The sequence below is a fragment of the Erythrolamprus reginae genome, chromosome 1 (assembly GCF_031021105.1).
Source record: "Erythrolamprus reginae isolate rEryReg1 chromosome 1, rEryReg1.hap1, whole genome shotgun sequence".
Lineage (NCBI taxonomy): Eukaryota > Metazoa > Chordata > Lepidosauria > Squamata > Dipsadidae > Erythrolamprus > Erythrolamprus reginae.
The window spans coordinates 18,144,441-18,162,011 of record NC_091950.1 but is presented as its reverse complement, the minus strand read 5'-3'; the positions used below and the strand labels follow the sequence as shown (position 1 = coordinate 18,162,011).

General features: G+C 43.0%; 1 protein-coding gene across 8 annotated transcripts in view; it reads left to right on the top strand.

Annotated features, from left to right (window-relative positions):
- HOMER3 (homer scaffold protein 3) overlaps positions 1-17,571 on the top strand; it is a 98,154-nt gene that overhangs the window by 52,990 nt on the left and 27,593 nt on the right. For all 8 annotated transcript variants that reach the window (XM_070745943.1, XM_070745935.1, XM_070745992.1 and 5 more), the window contains 2 exons: positions 2,408-2,529; positions 9,278-9,434. In XM_070745943.1, coding sequence (XP_070602044.1) covers positions 2,408-2,529; positions 9,278-9,434 — 279 coding nt within the window. The remainder of the gene's footprint in view (positions 1-2,407; positions 2,530-9,277; positions 9,435-17,571) is intronic.

The following is a 17,571-nucleotide window of genomic DNA, read 5'->3' as shown; positions in this document are numbered from 1 at the left end:
ATAGACCCATTTTTCTACCTGCCATAAAAATACAGATGACAAATTATGACTGAAAGATGGGGAGGGAGGGAGTAGGATTAATGGGGAGGGAGGTGGAATCTGCTCTATGGATCCATCAAACAACCTCCAAGTGTGCTTCCATCGGGGTCCCAAAGCAGCTTGGCAGAGCCAGGTTTCCAGGCTCTTGCAGAAGGTCAGGAGGTTGGGAACTGATCTCACTTGGGGTGGGGTAGGTGGAGACAAGATGTTCCAAAGGGCAGGAGCCACGTCAGAGAAGGCTCTTCTCTTGGACTCCACTAGGTGGAAATTGCTGATGACGTAGAGCAGGGATCCCCCAAGTCCATGGACTGACACTGGTCTGCGGCATGCCAGCAACTAGGCTGCACAAATAATGGAATGGAATAGGATGGGATGGGATGGAATAGAATAGAAACACAATTAGGATAGAATAGAATAGAAATGCAATTAGGATAGAATAGAATAGAAACGCAATTAGGATAGAATAGAATAGAAATACAATTAGAATAGAATAGAATAGAAACGCAATTAAAATAGAATAGAAACGCAAATAGAATAGAATAGAAACGCAATTAAAATAGAATAGAAACGCAATTAGGATAGAATAGAATAGAAACGCAATTAGGATAGAATAGAAACGCAATTAGGATAGAATAGAATAGAAACGCAATTAAAATAGAATAGAAATGCAATTAGGATAGAATAGAATAGAAACGCAATTAGGATAGAATAGAAACGCAATTAGGATAGAATAGAATAGAAACGCAATTAAAATAGAATAGAAATGCAATTAGGATAGAATAGAATAGAAACGCGATTAGGATAGAATAGAATAGAATAGAAACGCAATTAGGATAGAATAGAATAGACTAGAAACGCAATTAAAATAGAATAGAAACGCAATTAGGATAGAATAGAATAGAAACGCAATTAGGATAGAATAGAAACGCAATTAGGATAGAATAGAATAGAAACGCAATTAAAATAGAATAGAAATGCAATTAGGATAGAATAGAATAGAAACGCAATTAGGATAGAATAGAATAGAATAGAAACGCAATTAAAATAGAATAGAAACACAATTAGGATAGAATAGAATAGAAACGCAATTAGGATAGAATAGAATAGAATAGAAACGCAATTAGGATAGAATAGAATAGAATAGAAACGCAATTAGGATAGAATAGAATAGACTAGAAACGCAATTAAAATAGAATAGAAACGCAATTAGGATAGAATAGAATAGAAACGCAATTAGGATAGAATAGAAACGCAATTAGGATAGAATAGAATAGAAACGCAATTAAAATAGAATAGAAACGCAATTAGGATAGAATAGAATAGAATAGAAACGCAATTAAAATAGAATAGAAACACAATTAGGATAGAATAGAATAGAATAGAAACGCAATTAGGATAGAATAGAATAGAATAGAAACGCAATTAAAATAGAATAAACATGCAATTAGGATAGAATAGAATAGAAATGCAATTAGGATAGAATAGAATAGAAACGCAATTAAAATAGAATAAAAATGCAATTAGAATAGAATAGAATAGAAACACAATTAGGATAGAATAGAATAGAAACGCAATTAGGATAGAATAGAATAGAAACGCAATTAGAATAGAATAGAATAGAATAGAATTCTTTATTGGCCAAGAGTGATGGGACACACAAGGACTTTGTCTTTGGTGCATATGCTCTCAGTGCACATAAAAGAAAAAGAGACATTTGTCGAAAATCATGAGGCACAACATTAACGATAGGGCACCAATAAGCAATCAGGAAACAATCAATATTAATATAAATTGTGGCAGTGACAGTCATAAGTAGGAGGAGGTGGTTAATAGGAACGATGAGAAGACTAACATTAATTCAGCTTTAGTGAAGCTCCATCCAAGGGAGGCAGGCAGTATACAAAGCCCATTCTGGTCCACGGGGGAAAAAACCTATCCATGGAACCGGTCTCTGGTACCCTAAAGGTTGGGGGGCCCTAGCCTACAGCATGCCTGGTCTGCCAGCACAGATGGAGATGGATAATAATAATAATAATAATAATAATAATAATAATAATAATAATTTATTAGATTTGTATGCCGCCCCTCTCCGAAGACTCGGGGCGGCTCACAACAATAATAAAAACAATATTATAGTAGAACAAATCTAATATTAAAAAACATATAAAACCCTATCGTTATTTAAAAAACCAAACAACACATTCATACCAAACAATCCCATTGGGGTGAGTCGAGATGCCCTTTTTTTGGTATGCGGTATGTATGTGTGTGTGTATGGGAAGGATAGGATAATTTCTTAGCAAGCTGCCTTGAAGAAAGGCAACCCTTCCCTTCACGTGATTGACTGCCATGTCCCTTTGCTCGACAGATTCTGGCCAGCCCCATCATTAGTTCCAATGGTCCCGGAGATGACAAGCTGTTCCGTAGCCAGAGCGCTGACATGGAGATGACAACGGAAAGAGAGCGCATTAAAAAAATGCTCTCCGAAGGGTAAGCAGCCAGTTAAGGGGTGATTCACACACTCTGCCTTTCATTTTACACCGAGTGGTTTAACAAAAGCCAAATGGAATTATCAAGAAGATGCCGAGATACCATTTCCTGTTTTATTTTTTAAATGCCGGTGGATTTGTTACTTTTCGGGATTATCTGTTGCTTTAGATTCACACACCCACTCACACTCATTTATTTATTAGTTATGCTTATATGCCGCCCAACTCCCGAAGGACTCTGGGCGGCTTCCAACCAGCAAAAACAATTCTTAAAATGACATTAAAAAATATTAATTGAACAATTTTAAGAAACGACATAAAAACCGTTCATTAAAAACCCCACTAAATCCCACACACTCTCACTATCATTCACCATTCATAGCCAGATCTTGGTCTCACTCAATCAACGGACTCAGGCCTGCTGGTAGAGCCCGCTCTTTATAGCTTTGCGGAAGGCCAGTAAGGTGGGGGGGGAGACATGAATCACCGGAGGCAGTTGGTTCCATAGGGCCGGAGCCACCACAGAGAAGGCTCTTCCCCGGAGGGCCCTCCGGTCGACATTGTTCAGCTGACGGGATCTGATGTCACCCTTTTCACTTAAACCAGGTCAGGAAACGGATACCATAAAAAATACAGAAGCTCTGCTTTGTTAATTTAATAGGCTACAACAGTGATGGCGAACGTTTTTTTTCCTTGGGGCCGAAACAGCATACGTGTGCACTATCACACATGCGTTAGTGCCCACACTCATAATTCAATACCTAGGGAGGGTGAAAACAGCTTCCCCTGCCTCCTGGACGCCCTCTGGAGGCTGGAAACAGCCTGTTTCCCAACTTCTGATGGGCCCAGTAGGCTTGTGTTTCACGCTCCCCATCTCCCTGGAAGCCAAAAACGCCCTTCCAGAGCCTCTGTGTGAGCCAAAAATCAGCTGGCTGGCATACACATGCACGTTGGAGCTGAGCTAGGCAACAGCTTGAGTGCCAGCATATGGCTCCACATGCCACCTGTGGCACCCTTGCCATAGATTCACCATCAGTGGTCTATAACCACTGATAGCTAGAGGTATAACAAGCAGGAAGAGGGAGATTATGATCCCGCTGTATAGAGCGCTGGTGAGACCACATTTGGAATACTGTGTTCAGTTCTGGAGACCTCACCTACAAAAAGATATCGATAAAATTGAACGGGTCCAAAGACGGGCTACAAGAATGGTGGAAGGTCTTAAGCATAAAACGTATCAGGAAAGACTTAATGAACTCAATCTGTATAGTCTGGAGGACAGAAGGAAAAGGGGGGACATGATCGAAACATTTAAATATGTCAAAGGGTTAAATAAGGTTCAGGAGGGAAGTGTTTTTAATAGGAAAGTGAACACAAGAACAAAGGGACACAATCTGTGGTTAGTTGGGGGAAAGATCAAAAGCAACGTGATAAAATATTATTTCACTGAAAGAGTAGTAGATCCTTGGAACAAACTTCCAGCAGACGTGGTTGGTAAATCCATAGTAACTGAATTTAAACATGCCTGGGATAAACATATATCCATTGTAAGATAAAATAGAAATAGTATAAGGGCAGACTAGATGGACCATGAGGTCTTTTTCTGCCATCAATCTTCTATGTTTCTATGTTTCTAACATAGAGCAGTGATGGCGAACCTATGGCACACACGCCACAGGTGGCACGCAGAGCCATATTTGTCGGCACACAAGCTGTTGCCCTAACTCAACTCCAGCATACAAGTGTGCTCCAGCCAGCTGATTTTCAGCTGACACAAAGGCTCTGGGAGGGTGTTTTCAGCTCCCAGAGGGCCTCGGGGGTGATGGGGAAGGGTGTTTTTATCCTCCCCCGGCTCCAGGAAAGCCTCTGGAGCCTGAGGAGGATGAAAAACAGGCCTACGGGGCCCATCAGAAGTTGGGAAACAGGCCATTTCTGGCTTCCAGGGGGCCTGCAAGTGCCGGGGAGGCTATTTTCACCCTCCCCCAGGCATTGAATTAAGGGCGTGAGCACTCATGCATATGTGACAGTGTGCACGCATGAGCTTTTGGCACCCGAGGAAAAAAAGGTTTCGCCATCATAGAAAACCTGACAGTGTTTCTCTTTCCCTTCCTTGTGCACCAAGGGGAATTGACACAGGGCAGTGTAGAATTTCTTTCCTGTCTTTGCAAGCTAAGCTTAAGTTTTGGTAATGGCCGCCACGTATCTTCTTCATGGCTGTCTACCCAGACTTCTACAAACGGTGCTTTAGAACAGTGTTTCCCAACCTTGGCAACTTGAAGATATTTGGACTTCAACTCCCAGAATTCCCCAGCCAGTGTTCGCTGGCTGGGGAATTCTGGGAGTTGAAGTCCAAATATCTTCAAGTTGCCAAGGTTGGGAAACACTGCTTTAGAATACACAGAGTGAGAAAATAGTATGTAGAAACATCGAAACAAAAAAGATTGACAGCAAAAGAAGACCTCATGGTCCATCTAGTCTGCCCTTATACTATTTCCTGTATTTTATCTTAGGATGGATATATGTTTATCCCAGGCATGTTTAAACTCAGTTACTGTGGATTTACCCACCACGTCGGCTGGACGTTTGTTCCAAGCATCTACTCCTCTTTCAGTAAAATAATATTTTCTCACGTTGCTTCTGATCTTTCCCCCAACTAACCTCAGATTGGGCCCCCTTGTTCTTGTGTTCACTTTCCTATTAAAAACACTTCCCTCCTGGACCTTATTTAACCCTTTAACATATTTAAATGTTTCGATCATGTCCCCCCTTTTCCTTCTGTCCTCCAGACTATACAGATTGAGTTCATGAAGTCTTTATTAATATCTTGAACAGGTCCAAAGACGGGCTACAAAAGTGGTGGAAGGTCTTAAGCATAAAACCTATCAGGAAAGACTTATTGATCTCAATCTGTATAGTCTAGAGGCCCGGTGGCTCACAATGGCAACTGCAAAGGGCAGCTGTCTGATCCCAGGAACAGATCGAACAGCTTTTACAGCAATTGCACAACAGAGCAATTCCTTCTCTTTAAATTTATTTTATTTAATTTATTTATTTATTTATTGGATTTGTATGCCGCCCCTCTCCGGAGACTTGGGGCGGCTAACAACAGTAACAAAAAACAGCATGTAAATCCAATACTAAAACAACTAAAAACCCTTATTGTAAAACCAAACATACATACATACCATGCATAAATTGTAGAAGCCTAGGGGAAAAGAATATCTCAGTTCCCCCATGCCTGACGGCAGAGGTGGGTTTTAAGGAGCTTACGAAAGGCAAGGAGAGTGGGGGCAATTCTAATCTCCGGGGGCAGCTGGTTCCAGAGGGCCGGGACCGCCACAGAGAAGGCTCTTCCCCTGGGCCCCGCCAAACCACACTGTTTAGTTGACAGGACCGGGAGGAGGCCCACTCTGTGGGACCTAATCGGTCACTGGGATTCGTGCGGCACAAGGCGGTCTTGTAGATACCCTGGTCCGGTGCCATTTATCATTTTTCTCTCTCTGATGCACAAAAAACTTGTTCTTTACTAATAGATGAAACGCTCTTTTTATAGAGTGCCCTGTTCAGCTCGTGATGAAAAGATTTCCTGCTTTCCTCCTTTAGTATTCACTCTGCTGTGCATTTTTTGCTCCTGCTAAATTCAGATCCCTTGGAAAGTGTCTAAAATTAAATGCTAAATTGGAGTATGTGCTGATTACTGTGCCACTCATTTCCTCCCATTCATGGGCATAATTCTCACTATTATCCGTGTACATATGTGTATTAATAAATACCTGCAAAAAAAAAAACAACCCTCCACCACAAAACACTTATGCGATTGCAAATAAATAGCTTTTTTGTAGTTTTTGTCAATATTGTGCATTTTGCATGCACAGGTACGACTTTATACATCGCCCCAACAATATTGTCTTTCGTAGCGTTTGTGAAATGAACGTTGCTAACACAAAGAAAGCATCGCTTCCTCACAAAACTTTCAGTTTCTTACTCATTTCATGTCATGTGGTATTGCTGCTATTATTATAGTTTTTGTTACAAGCCGTTCTGGAAACTTTTAATTCATTGATACAGTCTGAGAAACCTTGAATGCAGCCTCCAGAGATCTCTAACATTTGTTATCATAGAAACATAGAAGACTGACGGCAGAAAAAGACCTCATGGTCCATCTAGTCTGCCCTTATACTATTTCCTGTATTTTATATTACAATGGATCTATGTTTATCCCAGGCATGTTTAAATTCAGTTATTGTGGATTTACCAACCACGTCTGCTGGACGTTTGTTCCAGGGATCTACTACTCTTTCAGTAAAATAATATTTTCTCACGTTGCTTTTGATCTTTCCCCCAACTAACTTCATTCTTAAGTAGAGGCATTCATAGTTAGAGATGCCACCGTATTTAGAAGTACCAGCAACAATAACTGACGCAACTTGGCTACACGGTTAATTTTTGCTGTTTGTTGGCAGCTGATGCCTTTAAAGGTAAATATTAATTTTTTTAAAAAACACGTAGCTTACCTCTGGGGAACCGTATGTCATCAGAGTTGCTGTACTGCAGTTCCCCAGGTGGAAGGCAAGGTTTCATGTTGTGTTAAATTGATAATACTGTATTTTAATAGCGTTTTTATTTGGTTCCTGGACATGTCTGGAGAACAGAAGGGAAAGGGGGGACTTGATCGAAACATTTAAATACATTAAATAAGGGTCAGGAGGGAAGTGTTTTTAATAGGAAAGTGAACACAAGAACAAGGGGGCACAATCTGAGGTTAGTTGGGGGAAAGAGCAGAAGCAACATGAGAAAATATTATTTTACTGAAAGAGCAGTAGATGCTTGGAACAAACTTCCAGCAGACGTGGTTGGTAAATCCACAGTAACTGAATTTAAACACGCCTGGGATAAAAATATATCCATCCTAAGTTAAAATACAGGAAATAGTATAAGCAGTGATGGGCTCCTATGGGAATTGTCAAGAACGCAGTTCCGGTAGCAAAATTTCGAGCTCCACCCCAGAGCGCCCAATTTGCACTGAAAGATGTTGAAACAAAATGCATAAGCCTTGCCCACAGTGTGGTAGTAAAAATTTTGGTAGCCCATCACTGAGTATAAGGGAAGGCTAGATGGACCATGAGGTCTTTTTCTCCTGTCAATCTTCTATGTTTCTATGTTGGCGACGGCCATATTGATTCAGTGAAACTTGAAAGCAATACGAGAAACAGCAGTTAGTTCAAATACAATTGCTTAATTGCTCGTTGGGCACGGGTATTTTTAGAGTCTGTTTATCCTGCTGCCTTTGAAGTCTGTTACTTTGAACTTCAGGATAACTATCTCCAAATATATCTGCCCTCAAAGCCCTTGTTAGAAACGCTTCCCTCACTTCGTTGTCCTTCGGTTTTTATTAAGAATAGATTAACGGAAAATATTCCAGCTGCTGTAACAAAGAAAGATGCAAGCAAAGGTGAAATACAGTGTTCCCTCGATTTTCGTGGGGGATGCGTTCCGAGACTGCCCGTGAAAGTCGAATTTCCGCGAAGTAGAGATGCGGAAGTAAATACACTATTCTTGGCTATGGACAGTATCACAAGAAACATAGAAACAAAGAAGACTGACTGCAGAAAAAGACCTCATGGTCCATCTAGTCTGCCCTTATACTATTTCCTGTATTTTATCTTACAATGGATATATGTTTATCCCACGCATGTTTAAATTCAGTTACTGTGGATTCACCAACCACGTCTGCTGGAAGTTTGTTCCAAGGATCTACTACTCTTTCAGTAAAATAATATTTTCTCATGTTGCTTTTGATCTTGCCCCCAACTAATTTCAGATTGTGTCCCCTTGTTCTTGTGTTCACTTTCCTATTAAAAACACTTCCCTCCTGAACCTTATTTAACCCTTTAACATATTTAAATGTTTTGATCATGTCCCCCCTTTTCCTTCTGTCCTCCAGACTATACAGATTGAGTTCATGAAGTCTTTCCTGATACGTTTTATGCTTAAGACCTTCCACCATTTTTGTAGCCCGTCTTTGGACCCGTTCAATTTTGTCAATATCTTTTTGTAGGTGAGGTCTCCAGAACTGAACACAGGATTCCAAATGTGGTCTCACCAGCATTCTATATAGCGGGATCATAATCTCCCTCTTCCTGCTTGTTATACCTCTAGCTATGCAGCCAAGCATCCTACTTGCTTTCCCTACCGCCTGACTGCACTGTTCATCCATTTTGAGACTGTCAGAAATCACTACCTGTAAATCCTTTTCTTCTGAAGTATTTGCTAACACAGAACTGCCGATACAATACTCAGATTGAGGATTCCTTTTCCCCAAGTGCATTATTTTACATTTGGAAACATTAAACTGCAGTTTCCATTGCTTTGACCATTTATCTAGTAAAGCTAAATCATTTACCATATTACAGACCCCTCCAGGAATATCAACCCTATTGCACACTTTAGAGTCATCGGCAAATAGGCAAACCTTCCCTGAGTAATAATTTAGATTATTACTCAGCATGTTTATTTATTAAAGTTTATTTAAAAAAATATTTATTAAAGGCAGACGAAAGTTTGGCGATGACATATGACATCATCGGGCAGGAAAAACCGTGGTACAGGTAAAAAACCCGCGAAGTGTTTTTTAATTAATATTTTTGAAAAACCGTGGTATAGACTTTTTGCGAAGTTCGAACCCATGAAAATCAAGGGAACACTGTATTTGGAGTGCTTTGCATCATCCCCATCCCTGTGTTTCCTAGGTCTGTTTGCGAAGTCCAGTGGGAAGCCGAATTTTTCAGTCTGCAGGACAATAATAACAAACTCGTGGCGGCCTTGCACGAAGCGAATGTCAACGTGGAGCAATGGAAGCAGCAGCTGGCAGCATATCAGGAGGAGACCGAAGCACTGCGCCAACGAGTGAGTGGAGGCCCCAGAGATTCATTCAAGGTTCTCCATGGGAGGAGGGAGAGGGAAGTAGGGCAACCTCATCCCAGGGATGGGCTGCTGCCCGGACAGTTGTGGGTGCCAAAAATGGAGCTCGACCCCAGAGCACCCAATTTGCACCAAAAGATGTTGAAAGAAAATGCAGGGCGTCTTCTTTGGGCAGCCTCTGCGTTCTTCCCGAAAGTGTTTAAACACCCCAAAGCCAACGATTCTGCTACAAACAAAAGTGTCTAGGAAAAGTACAAGGAGATATGATCTGGAATTAATTCTATGTGATCTGGGTTTCCGAGAGGCCAGGGGCGCGAGGGGGCCGGAGGCACCGTGGGCTGGCAGGGGTATGGGGAGCGTGTGCCCATGGAAAAGGGTGCGTGGGGGGGTATTTTGGGACGGAGCACGCACGCAGCTTACGGGGAACGCTACCTGCCAACCTACATTATTTAGTCAATGGGACTTGGAGGAGGCCAATTCTGTGCAATCCAATAGGCCTCTGGGAGGTATGTGGCAGGAGGTTGTCCCGTAAATCAGTGTTTCCCAACCTTGGCAACTTGAAGATACTTGGACTTCAACTCCCAGAATTCCCCAGCCAGCTTCAATTCTGGGAATTGAAGTCCAAATATCTTCAAGTTGCCAAGGCTGGGAAACACTGCCGTAAATAGTCAGGCCCTAAGCCATGTAGGGCTTTATAGGTGATAGCCTTGAATTGTGAATTAATTTCCCTACAGGAAACTAATTGGCAGCCAGTGCAACATGTGGAGTGTTGGTGTTATATTGGGGTGGGCTGCTGCCTGGACCGGGGTGGAGGGGAACGCAGTGGGGTAGCAAAAATGGAGCTCCACCCCAGAGCACCCACTTTGCACCGAAAGATGTTGAAAGAAAATGCAAGGTGTCTTCTTTGGGCAGCCTCTGCGTTCTTCCCGAAAGTGTTTAAAAACCCCAAAGTCGGCGATTCTGCTACAAACAAAAGTGTCTAGGAAAAGTACAAGGAGATATGATCTGGGATTAATTCTATGTGATCTGGGTTTATTTTATTTTTATTTATTTATTTTGTCCAATACATAATACACATTGAAGAGAATAGATATGTAATAATATAAATAAAGAAAAGAATAGAAGAAAAGATATAAAAGTATAGGTGAACATATTTGAAAGGAAGAAAAGATAAATGAGATAAGGAGAGACAATTGGACAGGGGACGGAAGGCACACTGGTGTACTTATGTACGCCCCTTACTGACCTCTAAGGAACCTGGAGAGGTCAATCGTGGATAGTCTAAGGGAAAAATGTTGGGGGTTAGGGGTTGACACTACTGAGTCAGATAATGAGTTCCACGCTTCGACAACTCGGTTGCTGAAGTCATATTTTTTACAGTCAAGTTTGGAGTGGTTGATATTAAGTTTGAATCTGTTGCGTGCTCTTGTGTTGTTGTGGTTGAAGCTGAAGTAGTCATTGACAGGTAGAACAGACAGGTTTCTGCCTCCCCCTCCTTTCCAAATGGCTATCATATTCTCTAGCACAGAGGTCTTCCTAGCTGGATGGAGAATTCTGGGAGTTGAAATTCACAAGTCTGGGGACCCCTGCTCTGGAAAATAAAATGAATAATGCTTGAAACCAAATGTTTTGCCAGAAACCTTGATTTTGTTTGGTAGTCTGCAGGAAGGAAGATTAAGATTGTTATGTGGAATGGAACATTTTGGTAGATTCACTTAGGCTGTGAAAGTAGCAAGGGACACTTTAGATTGTTGCCTTTGAGTAAGTGATTATTTTGTGAGTGGCCACTATAATCATGAAGGCACCTTTGTGACAATGCTCCTAATGTGCTTTCAAAATTCTAGTTGAGATGTTTCTGTCATTTCACTGTTCTATAGCTGCTCACTTCTAGGATATGGGTGAATTCGATGACCTGTTTTGAGTCCATTGATATGGGGATTATCTTGAGTTCTAGGAAAATCCTTGGTCAAGTCACATAATTGTCAAGCCACTCTCATCTGCTCACTTGGCCAGCAAGCCACTCCTACCCAATCACATGACCAGCAAGCCTACACCCACAAAATAAGCCACACCCACAGTGTCATAGTAAACATTTTGGTAGCTCTTCACTGCCTCATCCCCCCCATCCTGGCTAGTGGAAGCCCTCTCTTCCCCCATCATATTCCTTGTTTGAGGCCTATACAGATACAGTGATACCTCGTCTTACGAACCCCTCATCATACAAACTTTTCAAGATACAAACCCGGAGTTTAAGATATTTTTGCCTCTTCGTCCAAACTATTTTCAGCTTACGAACCCGCCACCGCCGCTGGGATGCCCCGCCAGGCGAAGGCTCCCCTCGTCGGAAAATCCCATCTCGGGACCTTCCGTTGCCAGCAAAGCACCCTTTTTTGCGCTGGTGGGATTCCCCTAAGGCTCCCCTCCATGGGAAACCCCACCTCCAGACCTCCGCATTTTTGCAATGCTGCAGGGGAATCCCAGCAGGGAAATCCCAGCATCGCAAAAACGGGCACTTCACTGGCAATGGAAGTCCGTAGGTGGGGTTTCAAGGACTTTGATGTTTTTGCGATGCTGCGATTTCGTTGAGGCCTCCCTCGCTGGGAAACCCCACCTCCAGACTTCCGTTGCCAGTGAAGCACCCGTTTTTGCGAAGCTGGGATTCCCCTGCTGGGATTCCCCTGCAGCATCGCAAAAACACGGAAGTCCAGAGGTGGGGTTTCCCATGGAGGGGAGCCTCAGGGGAATCCCAGCAGTGCAAAAACGGGCGCTTCGGCTGGCCAAAGGGGTGAATTTTGGGCTTGCACGCATTAATCGCTTTTCCATTGATTCCTATGGGAAACATTGTTTCGTCTTACGAACTTTTCACCTTACGAACCTTGTCCCGGAACCAATTAAGTTCGTAAGACAAGGTATCACTGTAGTCCTTGACTAGCAACCAGGCACAGGTTGGTGCTACTGCTGCTATCGGTGGCTGCATGCGCATCTTCACTTCTCCTGTGTGCGTCCCAGCGAGAGTTTGCTTCTGCACATCCACGGGAAGCAAAATCTCGCGATGGGACATGCCCATACATGAGATTTCGGTGGATCGGATTTTTGCTTATGCGCAGAAGCAAAAAATTGCTGCAATCTTGCTCTTGTGCGCATCCCCTTGGGAGATTTTGCTTCCTGTGCATACGCAGAAGCAAAATCTCAGTGGTATTTATTTGTTTGTTTGTTTGTTTATTTATTTATTTATTTATTGGATTTGTATGCCGCCCCTCTCCATGGACTCGGGGCAGCTAACAACAGTGGTAAAAACAGCATGTGACAATCCAATAGTAAAACAGCTAAAAACCCTTGTTATAAAACCAATCATACATACAAACATACATGCATAAATTGTAGAAGCCTAGGGGGAAAGAATATCTCATTTCCCCCATGCCTGACGGCAGAGGTGGGTTTTAAGGAGCTTACGAAAGGCAAGAAGGGTGGGGGCTATTCTAATCTCTGGGGGGAGTTGGTTCCAGAGGGCCGGGGCCGCCACAGAGAAGGCTCTTCCCCTGGGTCCCGCCAAACGACATTGTTTAGTTGACGGGACCCAGAGAAGGCCCACTCTGTGGGACCTAACTGGTCGCTGGGATTCGTGCGGCAGAAGGCGGTCCTGGAGATATTCTGGTCAGGTGCCATGCAGGGCTTTATAGGTCATAACCAACACTTTGAATTGTGACCGGAAACTGATCGGCAACCGATGCAGACTGCGGAGTGATGGTGAAACATGGGCATACCTAGGTAAGCCCATGACTGCTCTCGCAGCTGCATTCTGCACGATCTGAAGTTTCCGAACACTTTTCAAAGGTAGCCCCATGTAGAGAGCGTTACAGTAGTCGAACCTCGAGATGATGAGGGCATGAGTGACTGTGAGCAGTGCCTCCCGATCCAGATAGGGCCACAACTGGTACACCAGGCGAACCTGGGCAAACGCCCCCCTCGCCACAGCTGAAATATGGTTCTCTAATGTGAGCTGTGATACATCCACGTGTAGGCAGAAGAAACAAAGCTGCGCACGCAGCTCAACTTTTGCTAGCAATACGGCATCCTTATCTGGTAGCAACCCACTACTGCTAGCAAGAGTGACCATTCGAAGTTACAGCAGCACTGAAAAAAGTGACTTATGACCATTTTTCACAACTTACGACCATTGAGGCATCCCCGTGGTTATTTATTTTATTATTTATTAATTAGTTATTTGATTTTTAATGCCACCCTTCTCCTTAGACTCAGGGCGGCTTACAACGTGTTAGCAACAGCACTTTTTAGCAACAGCACAATCCAGGTCCTCATTTTACCCACCTCGGAAGGATGGAAGGCTGAGTCAACCTTGAGCCGGTGATGAGATTTGAACCTCTAACCTACAGATCTACAGTCAGCTTTAGTGGCCTGCAGTACTGCACTCTACCTGCTGTGCCACCCCGGCTTATGTGCTCAAAATTCAGATGCTCAGCAACTGACTCATATTTATGACGGTTGCAGTCTCCCGGGGTCATGTGATCACCTCTTGCGACCTTACGACAAGTAAAATCAATGGGGAAGCCAGATTCCACTTAACAAACTTAACAACTGGCCTATATATCTTAACATTCACATGTACAAATAAAAGGTCAGAACTCTCAAACTGCATTTTCGCTTTCAAAAAGGAAAGTGTTGACATTTGAGATAACTGAATAAAATAGATTAAAGTGCTGAAACTCTTTTGTTCCTTATAAGATTTTTTTTAAAAAAAAAAAATGAGGATACTTGTAACAAAATGGCATTATTTTCTGTTCCCCACGTTTTCTTTTTAATTGGTCGTATAAAATAGCTAGAAAAACCTACTTGCTGAAATATTTTTTAACAAAAACATTGAACGAGGTGCATATTTGAGTTCTTAGAATTTCAGCGTTCACTCATTATTATGTCTAAAAAACCCATATTTTTCCATCTATGTAAATTTTCCATGGTGAAAATAGGTTAAATACAAGTAGTCCTTGAAATACAACCTCAATGGAGCCCAAAGTTTCTCTTGCTAAGGTGAGACATTTATTAAGTGAGTTTTGCCCAGGAGCGGGCCACCATTCCTGACCTACCAGAATGGGCCGGGAGCGCCCCCCCCCCCCCCCGTGCGGAGTTCAGCTTCTGTGCATGCGCAGAAGCCAAATCTCGCATATGATATTTGGGTTTTTTCCCTTCTGCGCATTCAGCGCGGGCAGGTTCGACTACTGTAATGCTCTCTACATGGGGCTACCTTTGAAAAGTGTTCGGAAACTTCAGATCGTGCAGAATGCAGCTGCGAGAGCAATTATGGGCTTCTCCAAGTATGCCCATATCACTCCAACCCTCCGCAGTCTGCATTGGTTGCCGATCAGTTTCCGGTCACAATTCAAAGTGTTGGTTATGATCTATAAAGCCCTTCATGGCATCGGACCAGAATATCTCCGAAACCACCTTCTGCCGCATGAATCCCAGCGACCGATTAGGTCCCACAGAGTTGGCTTTCTCCGGGTCCCGTCAACTAAACAATGTCTGTTGGCGGGCCCCAGGGGAAGAGCCTTCTCTGTGGCGGCCCCTACCCTCTGGAACCAGCTCCCCCCAGAGATTAGAACTGCCCCTACTCTCCTTGCCTTTCTAAAGCTCCTTAAAACCCACCTTTGTCTTCAGGCATGGGGGAACTGAGACATCTCCCCCGGGCATATACAATTTATGCATGGTATGTTTGTATGTATGTTTGCTTAGTAATGGGTTTTTTTTAATATTTTAAATTATAATTATTAGATTTGTCATGAACTGTTTTATTGTGTTGTGAGCCGCCCCGAGTCTACGGAGAGGGGTGGCATACAAATCTAATAAATAAATAAATAAAATAAATAAATAAACGGTAGTGTAGGTGGTGGTGGTGAAGCCGGCACGAGCATGGGCGGAGCCAGCACAAGGATGGGCCGCAGGGTGAACGGTGGTAGCGTGGGCGGTTGGGGAGGAGCCGGCATGAGCGGAGGCGGTGGGGAGGAGCTGGAGCGAGAGGCGAGGGAGGGGCGAGGGATTTGTGGTGGGGGAAGGCAGCGCTCGCGGCAGGGCAGACCAGGTGGAGGTCCGGGGAAGTGACGGTTGGCGTGCACATGCGTGCATGCCCGGCGGCGCCACGGGAGCTAGCCTGCGGGGTACATAGCCACCACTGGAAACGTGTTCCCCACCATTCAGGGTATGTCCCAACCCTGGTTTTGCCACATTTTACGAACATTTTTATCCCAATGGTTAATTGAATCACTGCAAACACAGTTACTAAGTGACCCTGGCTGCCCAATTAAACGTCCCTTGCTGCAACCGTTCATAAATATGAGTCAGTTGCCAAGCGTCTGGTCCTTCGGACTTTCTGCGCCTGGAAGGGTCCCCACCCAGTCACCAAATAATTCAGAGTTCGAAGACGAGCGCTGTCTTCTAAAGGGGGGACATGATCGAAACATTTAAATATGTTAAAGGGTTAAATAAGGTTCAGGAGGGAAGTGTTTTTAATAGGAAAGTGAACACAAGAACAAGGGGACACAATCTGAAGTTAGTTGGGGGAAAGATCAAAAGCAACATGAGAAAATGTTATTTTACTGAAAAAGTAGTAGATGTTTGGAACAAACTTCCAGCGGACGTGGTAGATAAATCCACAGTAACTGAATTTAAACATGCCTGGGATAAACATATATCCATCCTAAGATAAAATACAGAAAATAGCATAAGGGCAGACTAGATGGACCATGAGGTCTTTTTCTGCCGTCAGTCTTCTATGTTTCTAAGTTTTTACCTCCTATCCCACTTCGCTATGCTACCGGAAGTCATAAGTCACTTTTTTTCAGTGTCGTTGTAACATTGAATGGTCACTGAATGAACTGTTGTATAAGCTGAAATGTTGGAAGGGAAGTCATTCTCTAATAAATACAATCAGTTTAGCTTCTCATTGCTGTCTGAATTCGGGATTGCACACCTAATTCCGGTGGGAGTATTGGTTTCCTGTAAGGCTTGGTGAAGAAAGGGCACCAAAGGGAAGCCCTTCTGAGGTTGGACAAGTTATTTCCTCAACAAATCCCTGCTTAGTTCCGCTTAATTGCAGGCCGCTAGTGCTGAGCAGTGGCAAAACTGTCCCTGATTTATTGAGTAAACATTATTGCTAAATGTCTGTGACAAGCTAGTTTTTAAGAAAGGCGGCTCAGAACCCACGGTGACCTTCTTTTAACCTCCATTCCCAATTTTTATCTACTGCAGTGGCTTTGCTACACTTGAGAATCTGTGTGTGATGAAATAGATTTTTATCTGTAGATCAATCAAGCCTCGCTTAATGTATTTTGCCAATGTTTCCAAATGTAAAATAATGCACTTGGGGAAAAGGAATCCTTAATCTGAGTATTGCATTGGCAGTTCTGTGTTAGCAAAAACTTCAGAAGAAAAGGATTTAGGGGTAGTGATTTCTGACAGTCTCAAAATGGGTGAACAGTGCAGTCCGGCAGTAGGGAAAGCAAGTAGGATGCTTGGCTGCATAGCTAGAGGTATAACAAGCAGGAAGAAGGAGATTATGATCCCGCTATATAGAATGCTGGTGAGACCACATTTGGAATGTTCAGTTCTGGAGACCTCACCTACAAAAAGATATTGACAAAATTGAACGGGTCCAAAGACGGACTACAAGAATGGTGGAAGGTCTTAAGCATAAAACATATCAGGAAAGACTTCATGAACTCAATCTGTATAGTCTGGAGGACAGAAGGAAAAGGGGGGACATGATCGAAACATTTAAATATGTTAAAGGGTTAAATAAGGTTCAGGAGGGAAGTGTTTTTAATAGGAAAGTGAACACAAGAACAAGGGGACACAATCTGAAGTTAGTTGGGGGAAAGATCAAAAGCAACATGAGAAAATATTATTTAACTGAAAGAGTAGTAGATCCTTGGAACAAACTTCCAGCAGACGTGGTAGATAAATCCACAGTAACTGAATTTAAACATGCCTGGGATAAACATATATCCATCCTAAGATAAAATACAGAAAATAGCATAAGGGCAGACTAGATGGACCATGAGGTCTTTTTCTGCCATCAGACTTCTATGTTTATATGTTTCTATTCAGGCTG